Genomic DNA, 21,374 nt, shown 5'->3' with positions numbered 1-21,374 from the left:
ATAAAATGGAATATTTTAATAGATTGACAGCCTTAGTTATTTGTGGTGGTGGTGGTGGTGAGCTGGAATGAATAATATACACAGTCTGAGCAGTGGGGAAAGTACGAGACGAGACATTATTAATGTGTTATTGTATCCGTTTGGGAAATCTATTGGTGGTGCCATGGGCCTTCTTGTTTTTTGTGGTGGGTCGCCTATGTGTGGGAAACACTGGTGTGTGTATGTGGTGTGCTGACTAGGGATGTCCGATATTATCGGCCTACCGATATTATCGGCCGATATCAGCATTAAAATGTGATATCGGAAAATATCTGTATCGGTTTTCAAATAAAAATCTTTTTTACATTTCTATAACCTTTATTTACCCAGGCAAGCAAGTAAGAACAAATTCTGATTTTATTTATTGTCAAAAGTATGCATAATGTAATGTTAATTACCTAAAATCATTCCATTTTTTGGGGGGGGAAACCCTGCATATATCGGTATCGGTTGATATCGGTATCGGAAATTAAGAGTTGGACAATATCGGTATCGGTAAAAAAGCCAATATCGAGCATCCCTAGTACTGACGTTATGATGCCTCTCAGCTCCGAGACATGCATGTGGTTTCAACCGTCTGTGTGTTTGTGTTGCAGGACGTTCAGTGGAACGACATCGACTACATGGATCGTTTCCTGGACTTCACCTTTGACTCCAAAAGCTTCTCCACTCTGCCTGACATGGTCAAGGACCTACACCGCCACGACCAGCGCTACGTCATGATCCTGGTGCGTACAGTAGTCTGGCCGCGTCTAGTTTTTTACCAACCCAGTTCTGCGATCTGATTGGCCACTGACGTTTCTGGTGCGATCTGATTGGCCACTGATGTTTCTGGTCATGTGACATGTGTGCCCAATCGTGTGACGCGCCCATTTCCGCCTCGACCAGCAGCAAACTACCTAACGCCTAGTTTATCACTGGTTAAGCTTCTGACTCTCAGGCTCATTAAAAACCCGTTGAGCAACTTCTAAAATCCTCCGTAATTAATCTGTCAACAAGCCAGCTCTTCTTCATTCCTCAAGTGATGTGTGTGTGTGTGTGTGTGTGTGTGTGTGTGTGTGTGTGTGTGTGTGTGTGTGTGTGTGTGTGTGTGTGTGTGTGTGTGTGTGTGTGTGTGTGTGTGTGTGTGTGTGTGTGTGTGTGTGTGTGTGTGTGTGTGTGTGTGTGTGTGTGTGTGTGTGTGTGTGTGTGTGTGTGTGTGTGTGTGTGTGTGTGTGTGTGTGTGTGTACATTGTCATTTGTGTGTTTTGACTTTGGATGTGTTAATTTACGGTTCCCCTCCTGTCCCGTCTCTCTGTCTGCAGGACCCCGGCATCAGCAGCGAGCAGCCTGAGGGGTCCTACTGGCCGTACGATGAAGGGCTGAAGAAAGGAGTCTTCATCAACCACTCTGATGGAAGCACACTCATTGGGAAGGTGAGACTCTCACACACACACACACACACACACACACATCTGTGAGAAAAGAAAAACGTTTAACCAGAGTAGGTTGTCGGAGCTCACTTGGGTTTATTCCACCAATACCCTATCAAACACATGCTCAGCTGTCCAGCTGTCCAGTGGTCCTCCAACGTTAGCCACCCAGCAGCTCCGGGGTTGAGTGCCTTGCTCAAGGGTATCTCGGGTTCAGGTCAAAGGCCTGTAACGCCAGTTCAACCCAGATGGTTTGGTATCTTACCAGTTCTCTCTCTCTCTCACTCTCTCCTCTGTCTCTCCCTCCCTGTCTCCAGGTGTGGCCTGGACTGACGGCATATCCGGACTTCTCTGACCATGTGACTCACGAGTGGTGGTACGACAACCTGAAGAGGTTCCACGACAAAGTGCCTTTTGACGGAGTGTGGATTGTAAGTGTGTGTGTGTGAGACGCTGAGAAGAGGAGATCAAACTCATGTACATTAATGCTGTATATACTGTATACATATATTTATTCTTACCATATATATATATATATATATATATATATATATATATATATATATATATATATATAAATCCACATCTTTGTGTCTGTACATACCTGCATATAATCCTTTTTACATATCTATAGCTGTGCTTATCCCTTACCTACTCTTACTAGTTACACTGCTGGCCAGTATGACTACGACCCTACTGTCTTCATACCTGTATCACTGTACATATTAATATTACAACTCTGTACATACATCTGATTAGCACTCAGTAGTATACATTTATACATATCTTATACCCAGCTTAATCACCTGTACGTTGTGTATTGCTATTGCACTTTACTGCTACATTTGCACTCCGGTTGGATGCCAAACCTTTTTTTGATTGTACTGTACTTGTGTTGTATGATGACAATACATTTGAATCTAATCTAATCTTAATGACCAGTCACCCTGAGGTCAAGCAATAATGAAAACATGAAAATACACACTGTAAATTGTTTGTCTGTTCGAGAGACACTATACACACTATACACACTTTAAGTAAATTATTATACAAGTATTGTATACAATAGTATAGTACATTAGTATACTATATACTCCATATACACAACCATATGCTGTAGTGATATTACTATAATGGTATAGGGAGGAAATTAATAATTTCCACAGTAGGCGTGTACATAAGACATACATAATTATACACACAATACAGGATTTGCAGGAGCAGTTAATTACAGGGGTCACCCAGCGGAGACAAAGACGTGGGTTGACACTCTATACACCACAGACCGGAGTTCACGTAACTTAAGAGGTTACCTGTTTAAGGCTTGTATGGCTGTGGGAACAAAGCTCTTGCTGAAACCAGACTTTCTGCACGTGGGCAGTCTATACCTACGGCCAGAGGGAAGGGGTAGAGTGGGCAGTCTATACCTACGGCCAGAGGGAAGGGGTAGAGTGGGCAGTCTATACCTACGGCCAGTGAGAAGGGGTAGAGTGGGCAGTCTATACCTACGGCCAGAGGGAAGGGTTTAGAGTGGGCAGTCTATACCTACGGCCAGAGGGAGGGCTGGGCAATTAATTAAAAAAATAAAAATAAAATCGCAATCTCGATTCATAGTCCATGTGAAATCCTGCATTTGATTGTTCTGGTCGTCAACATGCTGTGATCTCTGATCAGATGTTCAGGGTTTCCTTTGACCTTTTGACCTCTCGTTTTAGGACATGAATGAGCCGTCTAACTTCCTGGACGGCTCAACCGATGGCTGTCCGTCAAACAGTCTGGAGAATCCTCCATACACACCAGGTGAAACACACACACACACAGATACACACATACTGTACTACTAACACACACATACTGTACACACACACACACACACACACACACACACCTACTGTACTCTCTCTCTCTCACACACACATACTGTACTCACACATACTGTATTCACACACGTACACACATTGTACTCTTATACTGTACTATCTCTCTCACACACACACACTCACACACATACTGTATACACACACACACACACACACTGTACATGCACACTCACACAGACAGACAATGCTTTCCACAGGCTGTCAGGTTATTTGTTCTGGCAGGCTGGAGGGTTAGATAAGAGGAAAAATTTTCATGCAACACAAACATGGGAAGTGGAAGCAAACGTTAGAAAACCCTGAGAGCCCTCACTGTCCTGGTGAACCACTTCCCCGTGACGTCAGCAGTGAACCCTGACTTGGTGCTACGTTGACCCAGTGACGTCAGTTTAGTAAATCTTACTTGTGGAGGGCTGTCGCACAATAATGGAGACGTCACAAATCAGTCTATTTATAGGGAACACTACACAGTCTATTTATAGGAAACACACGCACACACACACACGCACACACACGCACACACACACTAAATGTAATGTCATGTCTCCCTTGCAGGTATTCTGGGGGGTTTGCTGAGAGGCAAAACTGTGTGTGCGTCGGCAATTCAGAAGACCTCCACACACTATAATATGCACAGTCTGTACGGACTGATGGAGGCCAAGGCAACCGCATGGTCAGTCAGTCAGTGTCTCTCTCTCGCTCTCTCGCTCTTTTGGTGTTTCTATCTCTCTCTCATTCTCTTGTTTTTTTTTCTCTCTCATTCTCTCTCTCTTTCAGTTTTTCTCTCATTCTCTTGTTTTTTCCCCTTTTGTTTTTTCTCTCATTCTCTCTCTTTTGGTTTTTCTCATTCTCTCTCTTTCTCACCCCTAAATATATTACACACATAATTTCCCACTGTATATACTGGAAATAATGTAAACATGTTACTTAAACAGACTTATTAGTCTTTCTCTTTCTCTCTCTCGTTCTCTCTCTCTCTCTCTTATTTCCTATGTCTCTCTCTCTCTCATTTCCTCTGTCTCTTATTTCCTCTCTCTCTTATTTCCTCTGTCTCTCATTTCCTGTCTCTCTTATTTCCTCTGTCTCTCTCGCTCTTATTTCCCCTGTATCTCTCTTTCTTATTTCATCTGTCTCTCTCTCTTATTTCCTCTCTCTGTCTCTCATTTCATCTCTCTCTCTCTCTCTCTCTCTCTCTCTCTCTCTCTCTCTCTCTCTCTCTCCTCTCTCTCTCTCTCTCTCTCTCTCTCTCTCTCTCTCTCTCTCTCTCTCTCTCTCTCTCTCTCTCTCTCCAGTGCTCTGAAGTGTATTCTCTCTCTCTCTCTCTCCAGTGCTCTGAAGTGTATTCTCTCTCTCGCTCTCTCCAGTGCTCTGAAGCGTATTTTCTCTCTCTCTCTCTCCAGTGCTCTGAAGCGTATTTTCTCTCTCTCTCTCTCTCTCTCTCTCTCTCTCTCTCTCTCTCTCTCTCTCTCTCTCTCTCTCTCTCTCTCCAGTGCTCTGAAGCGTATTTTCTCTCTCTCTCTCTCTCTCTCTCTCTCTCTCTCTCCCTCTCTCTCTCTCCAGTGCTCTAAAGCGTATTCTCTCTTTCTCTCCAGTGCTCTGAAGCGTATTCTGGGGAAGAGGCCGTTTGTCATCTCTCGCTCTACGTTCCCCAGCCAGGGTCTGTACTCTGGCCACTGGCTGGGAGACAACAGGAGCCTGTGGAAGGATATGTATACCTCTATAGCAGGTTAGAACTCACTCACTCACTCACTCACTCACTCACTCACTCACTCACTCACTCACTCACTCACTCACTCACTCCCCTGCCCGCCCACTCACTCACTCACTCACTCACTCACTCACTCACTCACTCACTCGCCCGCTCACTCACTCGCCCACTTCACTCGCCCGCTCACTCACTCACTCACTCACTCACTCACTCACTCACTCACTCACTCACTCACTCACTCACTCACTCGCCCACTCACTCACTCACTCACTCACTCGCTCACTCACTCGCCCACTCACTCGCCCACTCACTCGCCCGCTCACTCACTCGCCCACTCACTCACTCGCCCACTCACTCACTCACTCACTCACTCACTCACTCACTCACTCACTCACTCACTCACTCACTCACTCACTCAAGTGGTATTTTATTGTTAGAATAAGTGGTCTACATGTTGAAATAATAGCTATACATTCTGACAGCCTGAGTACAGTAAGAACTTTTGGCTTGGCAAGATTTCTTAAAATAAGTACTAAATATGTAGATTGGATAAAGTGGGAATGGGATACCAGAAAATGTATTCTCTGTTTACTGTAGAGCAGAGGGACTGAGAGACCTGTGTTACTGACCAAACACTCTATAGCAGTGATGGCTGTGGGAAGGTAGAGCTATTTAACACTTTTAACCACATTTATACAAAGAAAAATACCACTTTCAGGTCAACGGTGTGTAGGAGCACTAGATGCATTAGAGCACTAGATGCATTAGATCATATAAAATCAAATCAAATTTAAATAACTCTCACACACACACACACTTTATTTGAATCCACCAGTTAACTTATACATGCATATTAGAGGAACAAAACAGAATTCTATGCTGAAATCAGTGACCCGACGTCAGACCCAATTGCATAATCATCACATTCCGTTCATCACATTGACTGGAGATGATCAGAAACATCCCAGTATTTCGTAACCAATCCACCTCCTCAGCACTGAGGTTATAGTGCAGTGGTTGAGTGCATTGCTTGTTGGAACGTGTCCATTAGTCAAAACCTGGTCTATGGCTGGACCGCGATAGTGTAACTTCATCACTCAGCAGTGGCGGACTGGGACCATAATTCCTACCGGGAATTTGACTCAGGTAGGCCAGGCCCAGCCCACTGTAGAGGCTGTATACACTAGTATAAATGCGACCTTCAGCACCATGGACAGCGACGCTGTCACTCACAAAACACGGACCATAAGGGCGGCTAGGTGGTGCAGTGGGCAAGGCACTCACCACCAATGCTGGAGATGCTGGGTTCGAGCCCAGCTCTCCACATTGTTTTCAGTTTGGCTGGTCGTCCGTACTAATACAATTGGCAGTATTAGGGGGAGGGAAAACTGAGGGGTGGGGATCGGGCGTTGTGGACCGCGACGCCTACAGGTCTGTTGGTGCGCCTGCGCAGTAGAATCAGGAAGCGAAGCCCAGACCCCTGACGCTGAAAGATCGAGCCGCGCAGGTGAAAAGATGCGACGGCTGTTACCTCGAGTATCGGAGGGGACTCGTGCTATGTATGGCTTTGTCCACATTGCAGCCGGCTTGTGGGAGGCAAGAAACAGCGTTCGAGACAGGGGAGGGTTGAATTGGACGATACGAAATTGGGATGGGAGAAAAATTGAAAAATGGGAGAAAAAGTAGATAAAAAAAAATAAAAACACGGACCATACAAGTTTTATACACTACACCAAAGTGTAGAATAACTACTTTCCAAATAATGGATTGTCCAAACGTCGGGTCATAATACGAAAGTGTCCTTTATATAGAAGTTTACCGGTACACGTTACATTACATTTCTCTACTTCACTGGCGCTCTCTGTGATCTAGTCGATTCATTACTAGTATCACTCACCCTCTGCGCTGCTGCCGTCAGTTCAACATAATGACGCGTTCCTTATACATCTCCGCGGCTTCAATATCAGCATCCAAATCATCCGTCAGAGTTATAGCTGTTCTATTTCACGGTCAGGTTCCAACAAACTGTCTTCTTTAACTCCCAGTACATCCAATAAAGTGCTCAAGTGATCAACATTCGGGAGTTTCCATGTCAATTTCAATGTCCATCCGATTCAAAACTCTCGTAGTAACACCTGATTGCGCCCCGCTTTCGTCTCATTCTTTCAATTTCAGTCCGACGTTCGTCTTCACCCATTCGAGAGCGATCCAAAACGCTCATATCTCCCGGGTTTCGCCAGTCGATCTCATCATGATTTAAATCAATAGGCTTATTTGAGATTGGCGAGGCCCGCGCACTGCCTCGCGCTGGGTTGTGAATGACAAGTTAACTCATTCTTGCCTGCTTGCCGGAACTTATATAGAGAGCACATCTCCGCGCAAATAGAAACACGTACACTGACCTGGCCTGCTTCGGAGTTCAGTGGCCTGACTGCGGGCACAAACAAATACAAATTAAAAAATGTAAAAAAGCATTTGCCAGGGCAGCCATGCCAGTCTGCCAGGCCATGCCAGTCTGAAAACTCCCGGTGCTCCCTATGGCCAGTCCGCTAGTGCCACTCAGTCTAACTTCATCACTCAGTCTAACTTCATCACTTGAATGGCAACCACTTTAACTGGGAACATGTCGTGGCCATGGCAGCACTTACTGCTATGAATAAATCCCATCAATAAGAGTGAGCAACGAGTTCCTTTTAAATCATATGCCTTTGAAAGAAAAAAACTCAAATTTCAGTTTTGACATTAGACTGTTGTGGTGTTTTGACACTTCCTCTTCACCAGACTGACTCTGTGTCTCTTCTCAATTCCTCCTTTTCATGTCCTCTCATGGTTCAAACTGACGTTCCACTTTACTGTCCTATACACAAGAAATACAGCCACGTACAGAAATACTACCTCTCAGCCGTATAAGCAAATACAGCCAAGTACAGGAATACTACCTCTCAGCCTTATAAACAAATACAGCCAAGTACAGAAATACTACCTCTCAGCCTTATAAACAAATACAGCCAAGTACAGAAATACTACCTCTCAGCCTTATAAACAAATACAACCAAGTACAGAAATACTACCTCTCAGCCTTATAAACAAATACAGCCAAGTACAGAAATACTACCTCTCAGCCTTATAAACAAATACAGCCAAGTACAGAAATACTACCTCTCAGCCTTATAAACAAATACAACCAAGTACAGGAATACTACCTCTCAGCCTTATAAACAAATACAGCCAAGTACAGAAATACTACCTCTCAGCCTTATAAACAAATACAGCCAAGTACAGAAATACTACCTCTCAGCCTTATAAACAAATACAGCCAAGTACAGAAATACTACCTCTCAGCCTTATAAACAAATACAACCAAGTACAGAAATACTACCTCTCAGCCTTATAAACAAATACAACCAAGTACAGGAATACTACCTCTCAGCCTTATAAACAAATACAGCCAAGTACAGAAATACTACCTCTCAGCCTTATAAACAAATACAGCCAAGTACAGAAATACTACCTCTCAGCCTTATAAACAAATACACCCAAGTACAGAAATACTACCTCTCAGCCTTATAAACAAATACACCCAAGTACAGAAATACTACCTCTCAGTCTTATAAACAAATACACCCAAGTACAGAAATACTACCTCTCAGCCTTATAAAGGTATAAACCTTGGTATTTGTTAAACCTTGGAAGGTATAAACAAATACCAAGACAAGCACAATGTGTGGGCGTGCATTGACCATATTCACACGTGGCCATTTTGCTCTTATGTCATGCTCAGGTTGGGATTCTTTCTAGGGCTGTCCCCGACTAAGGATTTGGATAGTCGACTATGATTGGCCGAAATTAGCCGATAGTCGACTATTAGTCGACTATGAAAAAAATATATATTTATTTCTTTATTTTTTTAATCATTCCATTTGGGCTGTGGGGGTGCTTAACACTTTGAGTGCCACGAGGTGGCGCCAGAGTTAGCGCTTCAATGCCACCATCGGCGCCAATGTTACGCTTAATATCGCCTAATCTATGTTTTAAATTATGGCTATGTGTCTAATCTGCCCGTTGCTTATCAAAGAATCCTTTTCCAGTCAGTGCTGTCAAGGCAGATTGGTTTTTTATCGCTTCATTTCCGTTTGAGAGCATTTTGAAAAGCACCCGTTTTGAGGTAAAAAAACAGTTCATTCTAGACCATTCTATGATAATCGTCTTTTACTGGAATATTCCAGAACGTTGATATTTGTCGGCCTATTTATGAATCGTTTTCAAATAAACGCTAGATGATCAATATTATACGTGCACGCAAGCACATTCGAGGCGCGCACGGATAATCGCCGTGTTCATTTCCTCTTGGACTTTTACAGTGAAACCGAAAGAGCCCATTTCACAAAACAGCTTATATCTTCATCAAAATTAGTCTGATTATCCTAACACTGATAACATAGATTCCTTACCTGACATCAGATGGTATCCAACTGGTATATTCCAATTCCTGATCACCATTAGAAAAAATGTGTATGGATCGAACGTGTGTACAGTGCAGTACATGATTCCGCGGGTCTCAGAGGCTCCAGAATGAACTGTGGTAACCCCGGCTGCATCAGTGGACTGGAAAATGTGGAGTACAGGATTTTTTCCCCCATCCATTTTCATTGAGTCCATTCCAAAATCCCTTATGTCATCTGGGAGACGATAGGGGGCGCTTTTTTCCACATCTGATCGCCGGCGGCGCTCGGGTATACTAGGGTAGGCTCGCGTGATGCAATATGATTTCAGATCGCTAAAAAAAACAAAAATCAGAGAAATCTCGTGAGTGGCTTTCAACATAACTATCGGAAACCCGAGATATCTCGTGAGTGGCAGTGAAAGTGTTAATGTCTGAAGGAGTCAACTGAAGGCTTCTTGTCCTCTGGAAAAGCATGCAATTGGTCCACTGATGGATACATCTTGATATTTGTCTAGTCTAGTGTGTTCATTAGATGGTGAAATCCTCTTTCAGTGCCTCTGTGCCCGTTTTCTTAGGCAGTTAGCCTCTGGTATGTGTGCCATTAGCATTAGCCATGCTTCTAGGCCTCTTTTCTTTTGGAAAGAATGATAAAAGAATATATATATATTAAAAATATATATATAATATTTTTTTGTATTCGACTAAGAGGTTGGCAGTCGACTACGGCTCCTTTCGATCGATTATTCGACTATTCGACTAATAGGGGTCAGCCCTAATTCCTTCACATGGTGGCCATTTTGCTCTTATGTCATGCTCGGGTTGGGATTCCCTTCAGGGTGAAAAGGAATCCCAAGAGCAAAATGTCCGCCGCGTGAATATGGTCACTTAAAAGTTGGTGTTGCATGACCCACTGCTAATCGTTTGAGGATAATATCCGTTTCTAGGTTCCAAGTTCTGATGTTCTGGTCGTGTTTTCTAGATGGCAAGATTTACAATAGCCCATGTGCTGAATGGCTGTTATCCTTGATGCACAGAGCTTAGCAGTGATTGGTATAGAAGTCCTGGAGCACTGCTCCATGCTACATGTGCCTATGATTTTTCCCCAGTCCTTTTTCAATTGTTTTGTCTTGTTCGGTCAGGTTGCCAACCTGAACCCACACTAGAATCACCTCCTCACCTTGTCCGCCTCTCTTTCCTCTCCTCCCCAGGTATATTGACCTTTAACCTCTTGGGGATTCCTTTGGTGGGAGCAGACATCTGTGGCTTCAGCGAGCAGCCGGAGGAGGAGCTGTGTGTCCGCTGGACGCAACTGGGGGCGTTCTACCCCTTCACACGCAACCACAACTCCATAGACATGAAGGTATCCCTTCACACGCAACCACAACACCATAGACATGAAGGTATCGCTTCACACGCAACCACAACGCCATAGACATGAAGGTACCACTTCACACGCAACCACAACGCCATAGACACGAAGGTATCCCTTCACACGCAACCACAACACCATAGACATGAAGGTATCGCTTCACACGCAACCACAACGCCATAGACATGAAGGTATCACTTCACACGCAACCACAACGCCATAGACATGAAGGTGTCCCTTCACACGCAACCACAACTCCATAGACACGAAGGTATCACTTCACACGCAACCACAACACCATAGACACGAAGGTATCCCTTCACACGCAACCACAACTCCATAGACATGAAGGTATCGCTTCACATGCAACCACAACTCTATAGACATGAAGGTATCACTTCACACGCAACCACAACTCTATAGACATGAAGGTATCACTTCACACGCAACCACAACGCCATAGACACGAAGGTATCACTTCACACGCAACCGCAACGCCATAGACACGAAGGTATAGAGAACAAGATATGTATCACTTTACATGCAACCACAACTTGGTAGTTTGCTGGTATCTATCTTGTCCGAGTCGGGAGAAGACTGTAAGCGCATTTCCCATAAAGCTGCCTCTAATTTGAGTCGATTAACTTTCAATTCAGTCAACTCAATATGTGAACATGAATGAAATTTGATTTGCTAATGATAGAGCATTCATTCCCAATTATATACATTTTTAAAAACCGTATGCCAAAGGTTTTACAACATTTTGAATTGTGAGGAAAATTCACTTCCTGGTTTGATTTAACTGAATTGATCCTTATATATATATATTTTTAAGTCTTTACTAAAAGGTGTCTCTCTTGTGTTTGCAGCCCCAGGACCCAGCAGCCTTCAGCCCTCTGGCCCGTACAGCCATGAAGCAGGCTCTGCTCCTGCGCTACAGCCTGTTCCCTCTGCTCTACACCCTGTTCCATCACGCACACATACACGCGCACACCGTCGCACGCCCGCTGATGTTTGAGTGAGTGTCACACTTACAGTATGTCCTATAAATCCTACGAATAACACTTCAGTTGCTAATATTAACATAACATGAGCACAGCAAGGTCTTCTCCAAATAAAGCCAGTAGTTCACACACATACAGTTTTTATTTATTTTTTTGTAAACCCTTGCCTACTACATGTGTCCCACACCTTAGGTTCACCAAGGATGTGAAGACGTATGGGATTGACAGGCAGTTCCTATGGGGGAAGAGTTTGTTGGTGACACCAGTGTTGGATCCTGGTGTAGACTACGTGGTTGGCTACTTCCCTGAGGGTCTGTGGTATGACTTCTACATGGTAAGATGTACATAAACACACACGTGCGTGCGCGCGCACACACACACACACACACACACACACACACACACACACACACACACACACACACACACACACACACACAGTGATTTAGCTAAGGACACAACTGGGGACAGGGACTTACATTCAGTCCCTTACTCCTAACCATCGCCAATACAAGTCTCAACCTTAACTCAAAAATGATCTTTTTCCCAATTGAGGAGGTAGTGGTGTGGTTGTTTTTCCCCATACTAGAAAAGACATCCCTAGTCAACTGGCATGTGTTCTGAAATGTGTCGCCAATTTTTACCTCACTCACTCGCTCACGTATTAAGTACAGTGTGAAGGGTTGATTTCACGTCTCTATTAAGTACAGTGTGAAGGGTTGATTTCACATCTCTATTAACCACTTAACGTTCCGACGGCCCGCCCTCGCACACATTTCACAGCCGTCTGTCGGCGTCATGCTGTATTATCTCTCAACCAACACACCGGTTGAAAGCTGAAATGGCCGCCGTTTGATTGACACACCGTTTGACCTATTACGTGCTTCCAATCTCAGGTTATAAAACCAAACAGCCAACGAGCGTCAGTTTAGAAAACGTGACCACCTCCGGTTTCGCCTCTCAATGACCGGACCAGTCACCACTGACGCTGAAAATGATTGACTGTTTGTGTAGCCAATGAAACTATGAAGAGAATGACATCTTACTTGAGTTGGTTTTCTGAGACTGAAAAGTGAACCGTATGCAAGAGAATGAACGTGTGCCTGTCTCTCCGGAGCGCAAATTACGCTAATCTGTTGTTGCACTAATCTGTTGTTGTGTGAGGAGGGGTGAGGAGGGGTGGGGGACAAGAGATTAGTGGGGGAGGGGGAGAGGGGACTGAGGTAGTGCTGACTCCTCTCACAGATCAAAGATGTGTAAAACACAATTTCTTTTGTGATATTGTTATCGACTTTGGACATGTTCTAGGTAAGACTTCAGGCGATGGCCCCAGCAGTGTTTTCAGCTAATAACTATAGAGTAGATAGATCTGCAGGCATCTGTTTGCAAAATAATTCAGACGAAAATGAAGACATTTTTTATTTCAGTGTGTTCAAACCTCTGTAACTCTATGACTTGTGCATCTGCTACAAATGGTTCCAGAATAGTGTCCGGGTTACTTTCAGTATGCAATCGACAGGCGTTTTTATGCTAAATTAGCAGGACTGTTAAGAGGTTAAGTACAGTGAAGGGGTGATTTCACATCGCTATGAAGTACAGTGTGAAGGGGTCTGAAGCCTCTCTCTCCGTGTGACCCCTCCCTCCCAGGGGGACTCTGTGCGCAGTCGGGGAGAAGACCTGCGTCTCCAGGCTCCGCTGGATAAGATCAACCTGCACTTGCGGGAGGGATCCATCACTCCTACACAGGTGAATAATATTATATTAATATTATGATCCGACACTGCGGTTCAATGAATCACAATCCATTAGTAATTAAAAGTGCAACCTGTGTTTTGTCAGTCGGGGTGAGAAAAACACTTTGATTCACCACTATGTACAATAAAGTCAAGTCAAGTCAAGAGTTTTATTTGTCACGGCATACAAGCATACAGTGAAATGCGGGGGGGTCATTCCCGCAGCGATTGTGCAATAATACAAGTAATAAGAATAGGATGAGAATAAGACATTTGTGCAATAATACAAGTAATAAGAATAAGACATAACAGGTATAATGTACATAAAGTTTACAAAAAGCATGGTAAGACATGCTAAGGTCCTGCGATAGTGCAATACAGTGTTGGCTACGGATGAGGCACTGGGTCTTATGTACACTACTATACAATATACAGTTATACTATATATCCTTATGCTATCTTGCTATATCCATCTATTTACTATACAAGAACCACTCCTGTTCTTTTTTATTTTAATTTTTTAAAGTGACCTTTCCATTGTGTAAAGTGACCGTTGAGTGTGAGCGTGTGCAGCATGTGTGTGTGTGTGTGTGTGTGTTCATGCTAAAGTGACTGCTAGTGTGTGAGCGTATACAGTAAATGTATTATGTATTGGTGTAGAGAGGTGTACCTGTGTGTTTGTGAATAATTCTAAGTTTGCATACCATTAATCTTAATGGTTATCTATGTCTTTTTTTCTTTTTCTCTTTCGTTCCATTTGCTCCTTTCTGTCTTTCTTTCTTTCTTTCTTTCTTTCTTTCTTTCTTTCTTTCTTTCTTTCTTTCTTTCTTTCTTTCTTTCTTTCTTTCTTTCTTTCTTTCTTTCTTTCTTTCTTTCTTCTCTTGTTGATTTGTTCTTCCTTTCTTCCTATATCTTTATTTATTATTAGTATAATAATTATTTTTTATTTTTCTATTGTGTGTGTGTGTATATAGAGAACTCGCTGTACGTTCAAATACAATGCAACCCTATGTGGAGGCTGTGTGTGAATGTGTGAATGTAAACAAAGTCAATGTAAAGATGTGAACAGAGGCGAACAGGCGCAGCATCCCTCTGGGGGCGGCACGGGTGGGGTTAAAATATGTCGGCTTGAGTGAGAAATCCACCAGGCGAGATGGAGCAAATATAGGTATAATATCGTAACAATGGATATGAAATAGACTGCTGTTGAATGCTCTGTGTAGCATATAGATATTGAATAGGTTACATTTAGAAAGGGTCTAATATGTTTGTAAATGTCAACAATGCTACTGTTGAGACCGAAAGCACTAGCATGTCTTTGTGCCTGTTTAGCTAGTTATCAAGCTGTCAAACTGATGTGAGTAAAGCCAGACAATATGTATCTTTACGTTGTATCTGAACGTACAGTAACACCACCCTATATCTTGTGTATATAGAGGCCTAACACCACCCTATGGGTGAGCAGCGGTCAGCCTCTCCACATGATCGCCTCCCTCTCGGACGACGGCACGGCCAGCGGAGATCTGTTCTGGGACGACGGAGAGACCGTGGACACCTACGAGACCAACGAGTACGCTTACATCCTCTTCAACGTAGCTCAGGTAGGTCTCCTGTGGAGCTGTCTCTCCCTGCCGTCCCACAGGCCTCTCTGGGGGACCAGCGTGACTAAGACCAGTAAACACACTCCTGGGCGACTGTAAGACCAGTAAACGTACTCCAAACAGTATCTATTGAGGCCTGAGTGATTGTAAGACCAGTAAACGTACTCCAAACCGTATCTATTGAGGCCTGAGTGATTGTAAGACCAGTAAACGTACTCCAAACAGTATCTATTGAGGCCTGAGTGATTGTAAGACCAGTAAACGCACTCTTAATAGTATCTTCAAGTCAGGAAAGGTCTTTCTATGTCACAATTCTGAACACTCTGAAAGACTAATTCATGTCAACTATTAGTCATAATATAAATGTTTGTTTTGAATTGTCTAAACAACACTTTGATAGCCAGGGGCACTCACCACCACCACCCCCCTTGCACCTTGTTTTCTAGAAAACAATGACCTCAGAGGTGCTCCGAAGTCATCTGGAGGCCGCCTACATCACCGTGGAAACGGTCTCCTTCTACGGTGTGAAGGAGGAGCCTACCAGAGTGTCTGTGAACTCCCAGGATGCAGCATTCACCTACAAAGCCAATCAGGTGAGGCCAGGGTCAAGGGACAGACATTTTAAGCAAAGGAGGGTAAATGGGGGGGAGATGTCACAGCGGTCATTTCATGTCATATTATCCGGTGAGCGATTGGGGTATAACACATGCTGAGCACAGTGCTGTACCCCCCATCCCCTATTGGGTGACTTATCCTCCATTGTATATTAGCCTTGATTTTTAAGTGACTAGTGACTAAAAAGCCTTTTTACCCATAGATTTCTCTGCAATGTCATGAGGGAGACGTGCACACAACCAGGGGGACAGAGATTTACACTTGGGACATTAGATAAGCAAGCAGAAAGATTTGTTTTGCAGTATATTACAAAACACTGTCTCATAGTCTGTTAACACAGGATTCCAGTCATTCTGCTCATCATCGCTGGGATCTAATTATTACGGCAGTCGGCACAGTCTGAGCCAATGAAGCTACCAATAGAAAAGAAGTGTATACCTACCAGAGCTGTTTATTAGCAGGGTTTGGCCAGGTTACCTACCAGAGCTGTTTATTAGCAGGGTTAGGCCAGGTTACCTACCAGAGCTGTGTATTAGCAGGGTTTGGCCAGGTTACCTACCAGAGCTGTCTATTAGCAGGGTTTGGCCAGGTTACCTACCAGAGCTGTGTATTAGCAGGGTTTGGCCAGGTTACCTACCAGAGCTGTGTATTAGCAGGGTTTGGCCAGGTTACCTACCAGAGCTGTGTATTAGCAGGGTTTGGCCAGGTTACCTACCAGAGCTGTCTATTAGCAGGGTTTGGCCAGGTTACCTACCAGAGCTGTCTATTAGCAGGGTTTGGCCAGGTTACCTACCAGAGCTGTCTATTAGCAGGGTTTGGCCAGGTTACCTACCAGAGCTGTTTATTAGCAGGGTTTGGCCAGGTTACCTACCAGAGCTGTTTATTAGCAGGGTTTGGCCAGGTTACCTACCAGAGCTGTTTATTAGCAGGGTTTGGCCAGGTTACTTACCAGAGCTGTTTATTAGCAGGGTTTGGCCAGGTTACCTACCAGAGCTGTTTATTAGCAGGGTTTGGCCAGGTTGGATAGATACCATGCTGTGGCCACCTTTATCATAGTGAGTCATAAGTCACTGACAACTCTTTTTGAAGCTTCGCTGTCCAAACTCATACATTCCTCATCTGTAGATACTATATCTATATCTATATCTGTACATATTCCTTACCTACTCTTACTAGTTACACTGCTGGCCAGTATGACTTACTACCACACTGTCTTTATACCTGTATCACTGTACTAGTATTAATAATATTACAACTCTGTACATACATATGGTGAGCACTATTACTCGGTAGTACCCATTTATATATTTTATATCCAGTTTAATCACCTGTACATTGTGTATTACTACTGCACTTTACTGTTACATTTGCACTCTGGTTGGATGCCGAACTTATTTTTGTTGTACTGTACTTGTGCTGTCTGACGACAATACATTTGACTCTAATCTAAAGAAAAGCATCCACTTTTACAACATAATTCTTGTACCAATGTTTACAAACGGAAGATGTGTTCCATAGACTCACAGGAATTGTGTAACATTGCCCAAATAGTGAAAGGAATAGCAAAACATGGGACCTTTAACGGTAACGGCTCTCTCTGTTCTTACAGGTATTAACAGTAACAGCTCTGGGTCTCAACCTCAGTCAGAACTTCACCATCAGCTGGATGTAACCCCCGCCCTCATATTTCCCCACAATGCTTTGCTCTTCCACCGACTGCCGGAACCACATCATCGCCTGCCACGTTTGCGGTGAAGACAGGGACACAAGTTAAAGACGCCATGGAGTGAAGGATGACATGTTGAGTGTCGGTAAGCGGTGCGTTGCACCTGACTATAAGATACTTCAGAGGAAGGATGACGCCTATGGGAAATGTGCACTCGGTATTTCCCCCAAAACAGCTTCCTCTTCTTCTCTTCAGTGGCGTGTTCAACACTCGACCGGCACACGTGGACATAACATCCTCATTGATGTCCGTTAGCAGGTTGAGCTGCTGTGCTTCTCTCCAGGTTTTGTTGCTTCATCTTTACCGTATGTTAGCATGCTAGTAATTTCAACAAAAAAGATTCTCCCCAGTGAGTTAGAGCAACTACGGTGATCAAATCTGATAACTCCTCGAATACAGTGTAATTGGTTGGTGTTGTTATTGTTGTTTGATGTTTGGCTGTTCACCTTTTTAGCAGCCCAATGCACTTCCCCCCCCACCCTTCAACTCAGAGAATTCCTTCCCGCCAATATTTCCTTTTTTATCAGAGCCGCGTGGCTTCGACCAATGGCGTCGGCTCTGTACCAAAGGTGTAGCGATCCTGGGGCCGACTGGATGGTTGTTCTGAGTGGGAGAGATTAAGGCTTCTGCTGTGGAAACGAAACCAAATGACACTGTCTTTTGTCCTAATCTAGAAACCGCTTGAATGACCCGTGAGGAACCGATTTTAGACTTTGGTCGCCGAGAGAGATCGCCTAAAGATGCTGCTTCCGTGTGGTCTTCTGCACGGCTGTTTGTCTCAGAGGAGAGATTATGTGCAATAGATTGAAGGGAGGGTTTTCTACTTTTCCACAAGTCCAAAGACTGTTGGAGGATAACTTGAATGTACCAGTGTTCTATGGATAATGATACCATAGCGAGAGATTATTTATTTTGTTCCGTTTGAATATTGTCTATAAACGTGGCTTACACTCATCATGACTACTGCAGCGTAATGAAGGTAGTTCCTGGACAGGTGCCTTTTTTTTTTTATAAATCTGTGTTTCTGTTCTGGAGTGACTCTGGATTGGTTCTGGAACATCCCCCTTCGATCAGTTCCGTGTTCCAAATCAGTTCTAAAAAGCTGAGGAACAGTCTTACTGAAGACGGCTTTAGTTAGAAAAACCTTTTTCCGGAACAGTGTTGAGGAACCGTTTGGGTGTGAATGTCTTCAGAACAGGGTTTCTTGAGATCCGAGTGTTGGAAAGCAATTGCTTGACATAACTTTTTTTTTTTATCTACTTTTTCTCCCCTTTTTTCTGTATTTTTCTCTCATCCCAATTTAGTCGTTATGCCAATTCCCCTCCTGGTCGTTGTGCGCACTTTCTCCCCACTTGCCGGTCTAGGGAGGGTTGATAGATACTATCACATGTCTCCTCCGATACATGTGGAGTCAGCCAGCCGCTTCTTTTCACCTAACAGCGAGGACTCTCATTGGGGGAGCGTAACGTGTGGGAGGCTCACACTACTTCCCCCAGTTCCCTTCCTCACTGAGCAGGCGCCCCGACCGACCTGTAGGAGTCGCTGTTTACAACGACCAGGATACACCCCCCGCCGGCTTCCCACCCGCTAACACTGCCAATTGTGTTAGTATGGACGACCGACCAAGCCGGAGGTACCGCTGACAGCTGGATTTGATACCAGTGTCTCTGCGGTGGTAGGCAAGCGCTTAGTCCACTGCGCTACCCTACCGCCCGGAAAGCAATTTGCTTGACATAAAACTTGACGCACTAACAAAGAAAACGATGTAAGCGCTCTGCCGGCAGCTTCTATACACGACAAATACAATAGCGATCAGTGGGAACGGCGTCCTTGTTTTCCACCAAAAGTAGACGTGACCACGAAGAAATCCAAAGTACCGGTACCTGATCTGTCGGTCTGATGTATACGAGTTATTGAGCTGTAATAAGTGACGTCGCTGTTCCAGTCAAATGTTCCAAGTGAGGACCGTTTCAAAAAGCTTCTTTTGACAAACATTAACGCAATTGGAGGATTCTTGTCTCCTTGGCCAGATTTTTTTCCCCCTTTTCAGGCCGTCCCACACAAATCAAGAACATTGGGGTGAGGATCTTGTCACGGTTGTTCCCACAGGCTTCCTCAGGGCACACTGGTCTTGAAGGGTTCATAGCATGCATGCACCTTACGCCAGGCTTCTCAGAACCTTATGAAGCTTCATAAGACTGGCCTGTGAAACAAAAGATTAAAAAGCCCCATTATGTAATGGCAGTGTGTTAGGGTTAGTAGAAACAATGGTGCCTACTTTGTTTGCTTTGTTGATTTTGATTGATAACCGACTGAAAAAAAAATTATAATTATCTCTCAAATCAAATATATGAGCTTTTGATATAAGTACTGACAATGTGACGGCCACAAGTGAGTCTGTTCTGAGTACGAGGTTTGAATTGCCTTGGCAATGTTTGTAAGCACAGCAATGGACCACACTTGTATTTGGAGTTATGATGGTCAATATAGGCAATATAGTTTAAATACATTTTTCATGAACAAGTGGAAGGATGTCATGGATCTGGGGCTTTAAGCATGTGCTCAATATTAGTTATTTTTAATGTGACAAGATTATGACTGCATAACGTTTATGAAATTGTATTTTTCAATATTTCTATTATCAAGCCGTGTGTTTAGTTGTGGTACTATGGAGCGTTTGAATGCTGTGAGAACTATTTAGATTCTGTATTTTCTTTTTTTTCTTTTTTATCCTAAAAGATGATGTATTTGTCATCTCTTGGGCTAGCATTACCAGTAAGTGACAGGGTAACACGCAGTGAAGATGATAATCATCTTTAAAAAATAAAGAAATCTAATTTATAGTGCATTTAGGAACAATTCTGCACAATGTTGCTCGCTGTATGCAGTATAATTTACATTCAAAGCAAAGAGAGGTTTTTTTGTGAACAGTACATTTAATCAGCCTGCTTGTGTTTTTTATTATTATTTTGTATTATTATAGTTCATGAATACAAAATGTACATGTGTTTCATTGCAATGAATAAATGATTTTGCTCATTTGAATACATTTTATTTTGATGTTGACCTGACTCCAGTGAATTGTTTTCAAGGCAAAAGGAGTATGTCCACCACTAGAGGACGCTGTTTCTCACAGATCCTGGGACAGGCCTTGGCCTTCTTTATTGATTGCACAGTTGTCTCACAGATGGCCCTCTTGACAACATGCTAGTATCGTCCAGCACCAGGGATGGAGAAGAGGCTGACTGATCAAAGAAGGAATGCTGCCTTTTGAAGCGAAATATGAGAACATGATATCGAAGTACTTTCATGTTTGTTGATACTTGGAATACATTCAATATCACAAATGTTTTTTACTTGAAAGGCCCAATCTGGATTCTTTTTGACCATTTACATTTGGGTTACATCCACAATACATCCTGAATACATTCCTGTTTTGTATTATAAAAATTTTTATCGCTGATAAGTAGGGCAAGTAACATTTTGAATGGAAGACTTTTAGTTTTATCAGAGTAGAATATTTCAATTTTTACTTACTCAATGTTGACCCGGCGTCTAATTCAGTCCTGACCACTAAAAATAAAGGAGTATCACTCAATATAGTTAATACTACATCCTAACTAACATTATATGCATTCATAACCATATAATCCCATTGTAATTTGATTTTATGGCCCCCGAGACACATCATGTCCCTTATTTTTAAGATGAAAATTAGGTTGTTCAATCATAATAATACTAAATGTGAAACCCATAGATAATAATAATGTTTTATGACTATAATAGAACAATATTAGAATATAACTACTGAAAAAAAGTTTAGTATATTTATTATTATTTTATTTA

General features: G+C 43.2%; 1 protein-coding gene across 1 annotated transcript in view; it reads left to right on the top strand.

Annotated features, from left to right (window-relative positions):
• Positions 1 to 20,573, top strand: part of gaa2 (alpha glucosidase 2) — a 32,928-nt gene extending 12,355 nt beyond the window's left edge. Inside the window, exons 9-21 of the mRNA XM_084317965.1 lie at positions 636 to 767; positions 1,344 to 1,454; positions 1,769 to 1,882; positions 3,167 to 3,251; positions 3,884 to 4,001; positions 4,921 to 5,054; positions 10,689 to 10,840; positions 11,719 to 11,867; positions 12,046 to 12,187; positions 13,501 to 13,599; positions 15,023 to 15,187; positions 15,634 to 15,780; positions 17,412 to 20,573. Of these exons, the coding sequence (XP_084174091.1) occupies positions 636 to 767; positions 1,344 to 1,454; positions 1,769 to 1,882; positions 3,167 to 3,251; positions 3,884 to 4,001; positions 4,921 to 5,054; positions 10,689 to 10,840; positions 11,719 to 11,867; positions 12,046 to 12,187; positions 13,501 to 13,599; positions 15,023 to 15,187; positions 15,634 to 15,780; positions 17,412 to 17,474 (1,611 nt within the window). The 3' untranslated portion in view covers positions 17,475 to 20,573. The remainder of the gene's footprint in view (positions 1 to 635; positions 768 to 1,343; positions 1,455 to 1,768; positions 1,883 to 3,166; positions 3,252 to 3,883; positions 4,002 to 4,920; positions 5,055 to 10,688; positions 10,841 to 11,718; positions 11,868 to 12,045; positions 12,188 to 13,500; positions 13,600 to 15,022; positions 15,188 to 15,633; positions 15,781 to 17,411) is intronic.
• The last annotated feature ends 801 nt before the right edge of the window (positions 20,574 to 21,374 follow it).

The sequence above is a fragment of the Notolepis coatsorum genome (assembly GCF_963971535.1).
Source record: "Notolepis coatsorum genome assembly, chromosome: 7".
NCBI lineage: Eukaryota > Metazoa > Chordata > Actinopteri > Aulopiformes > Paralepididae > Notolepis > Notolepis coatsorum.
This window is presented reverse-complemented; position numbering and strand designations above follow the sequence as displayed.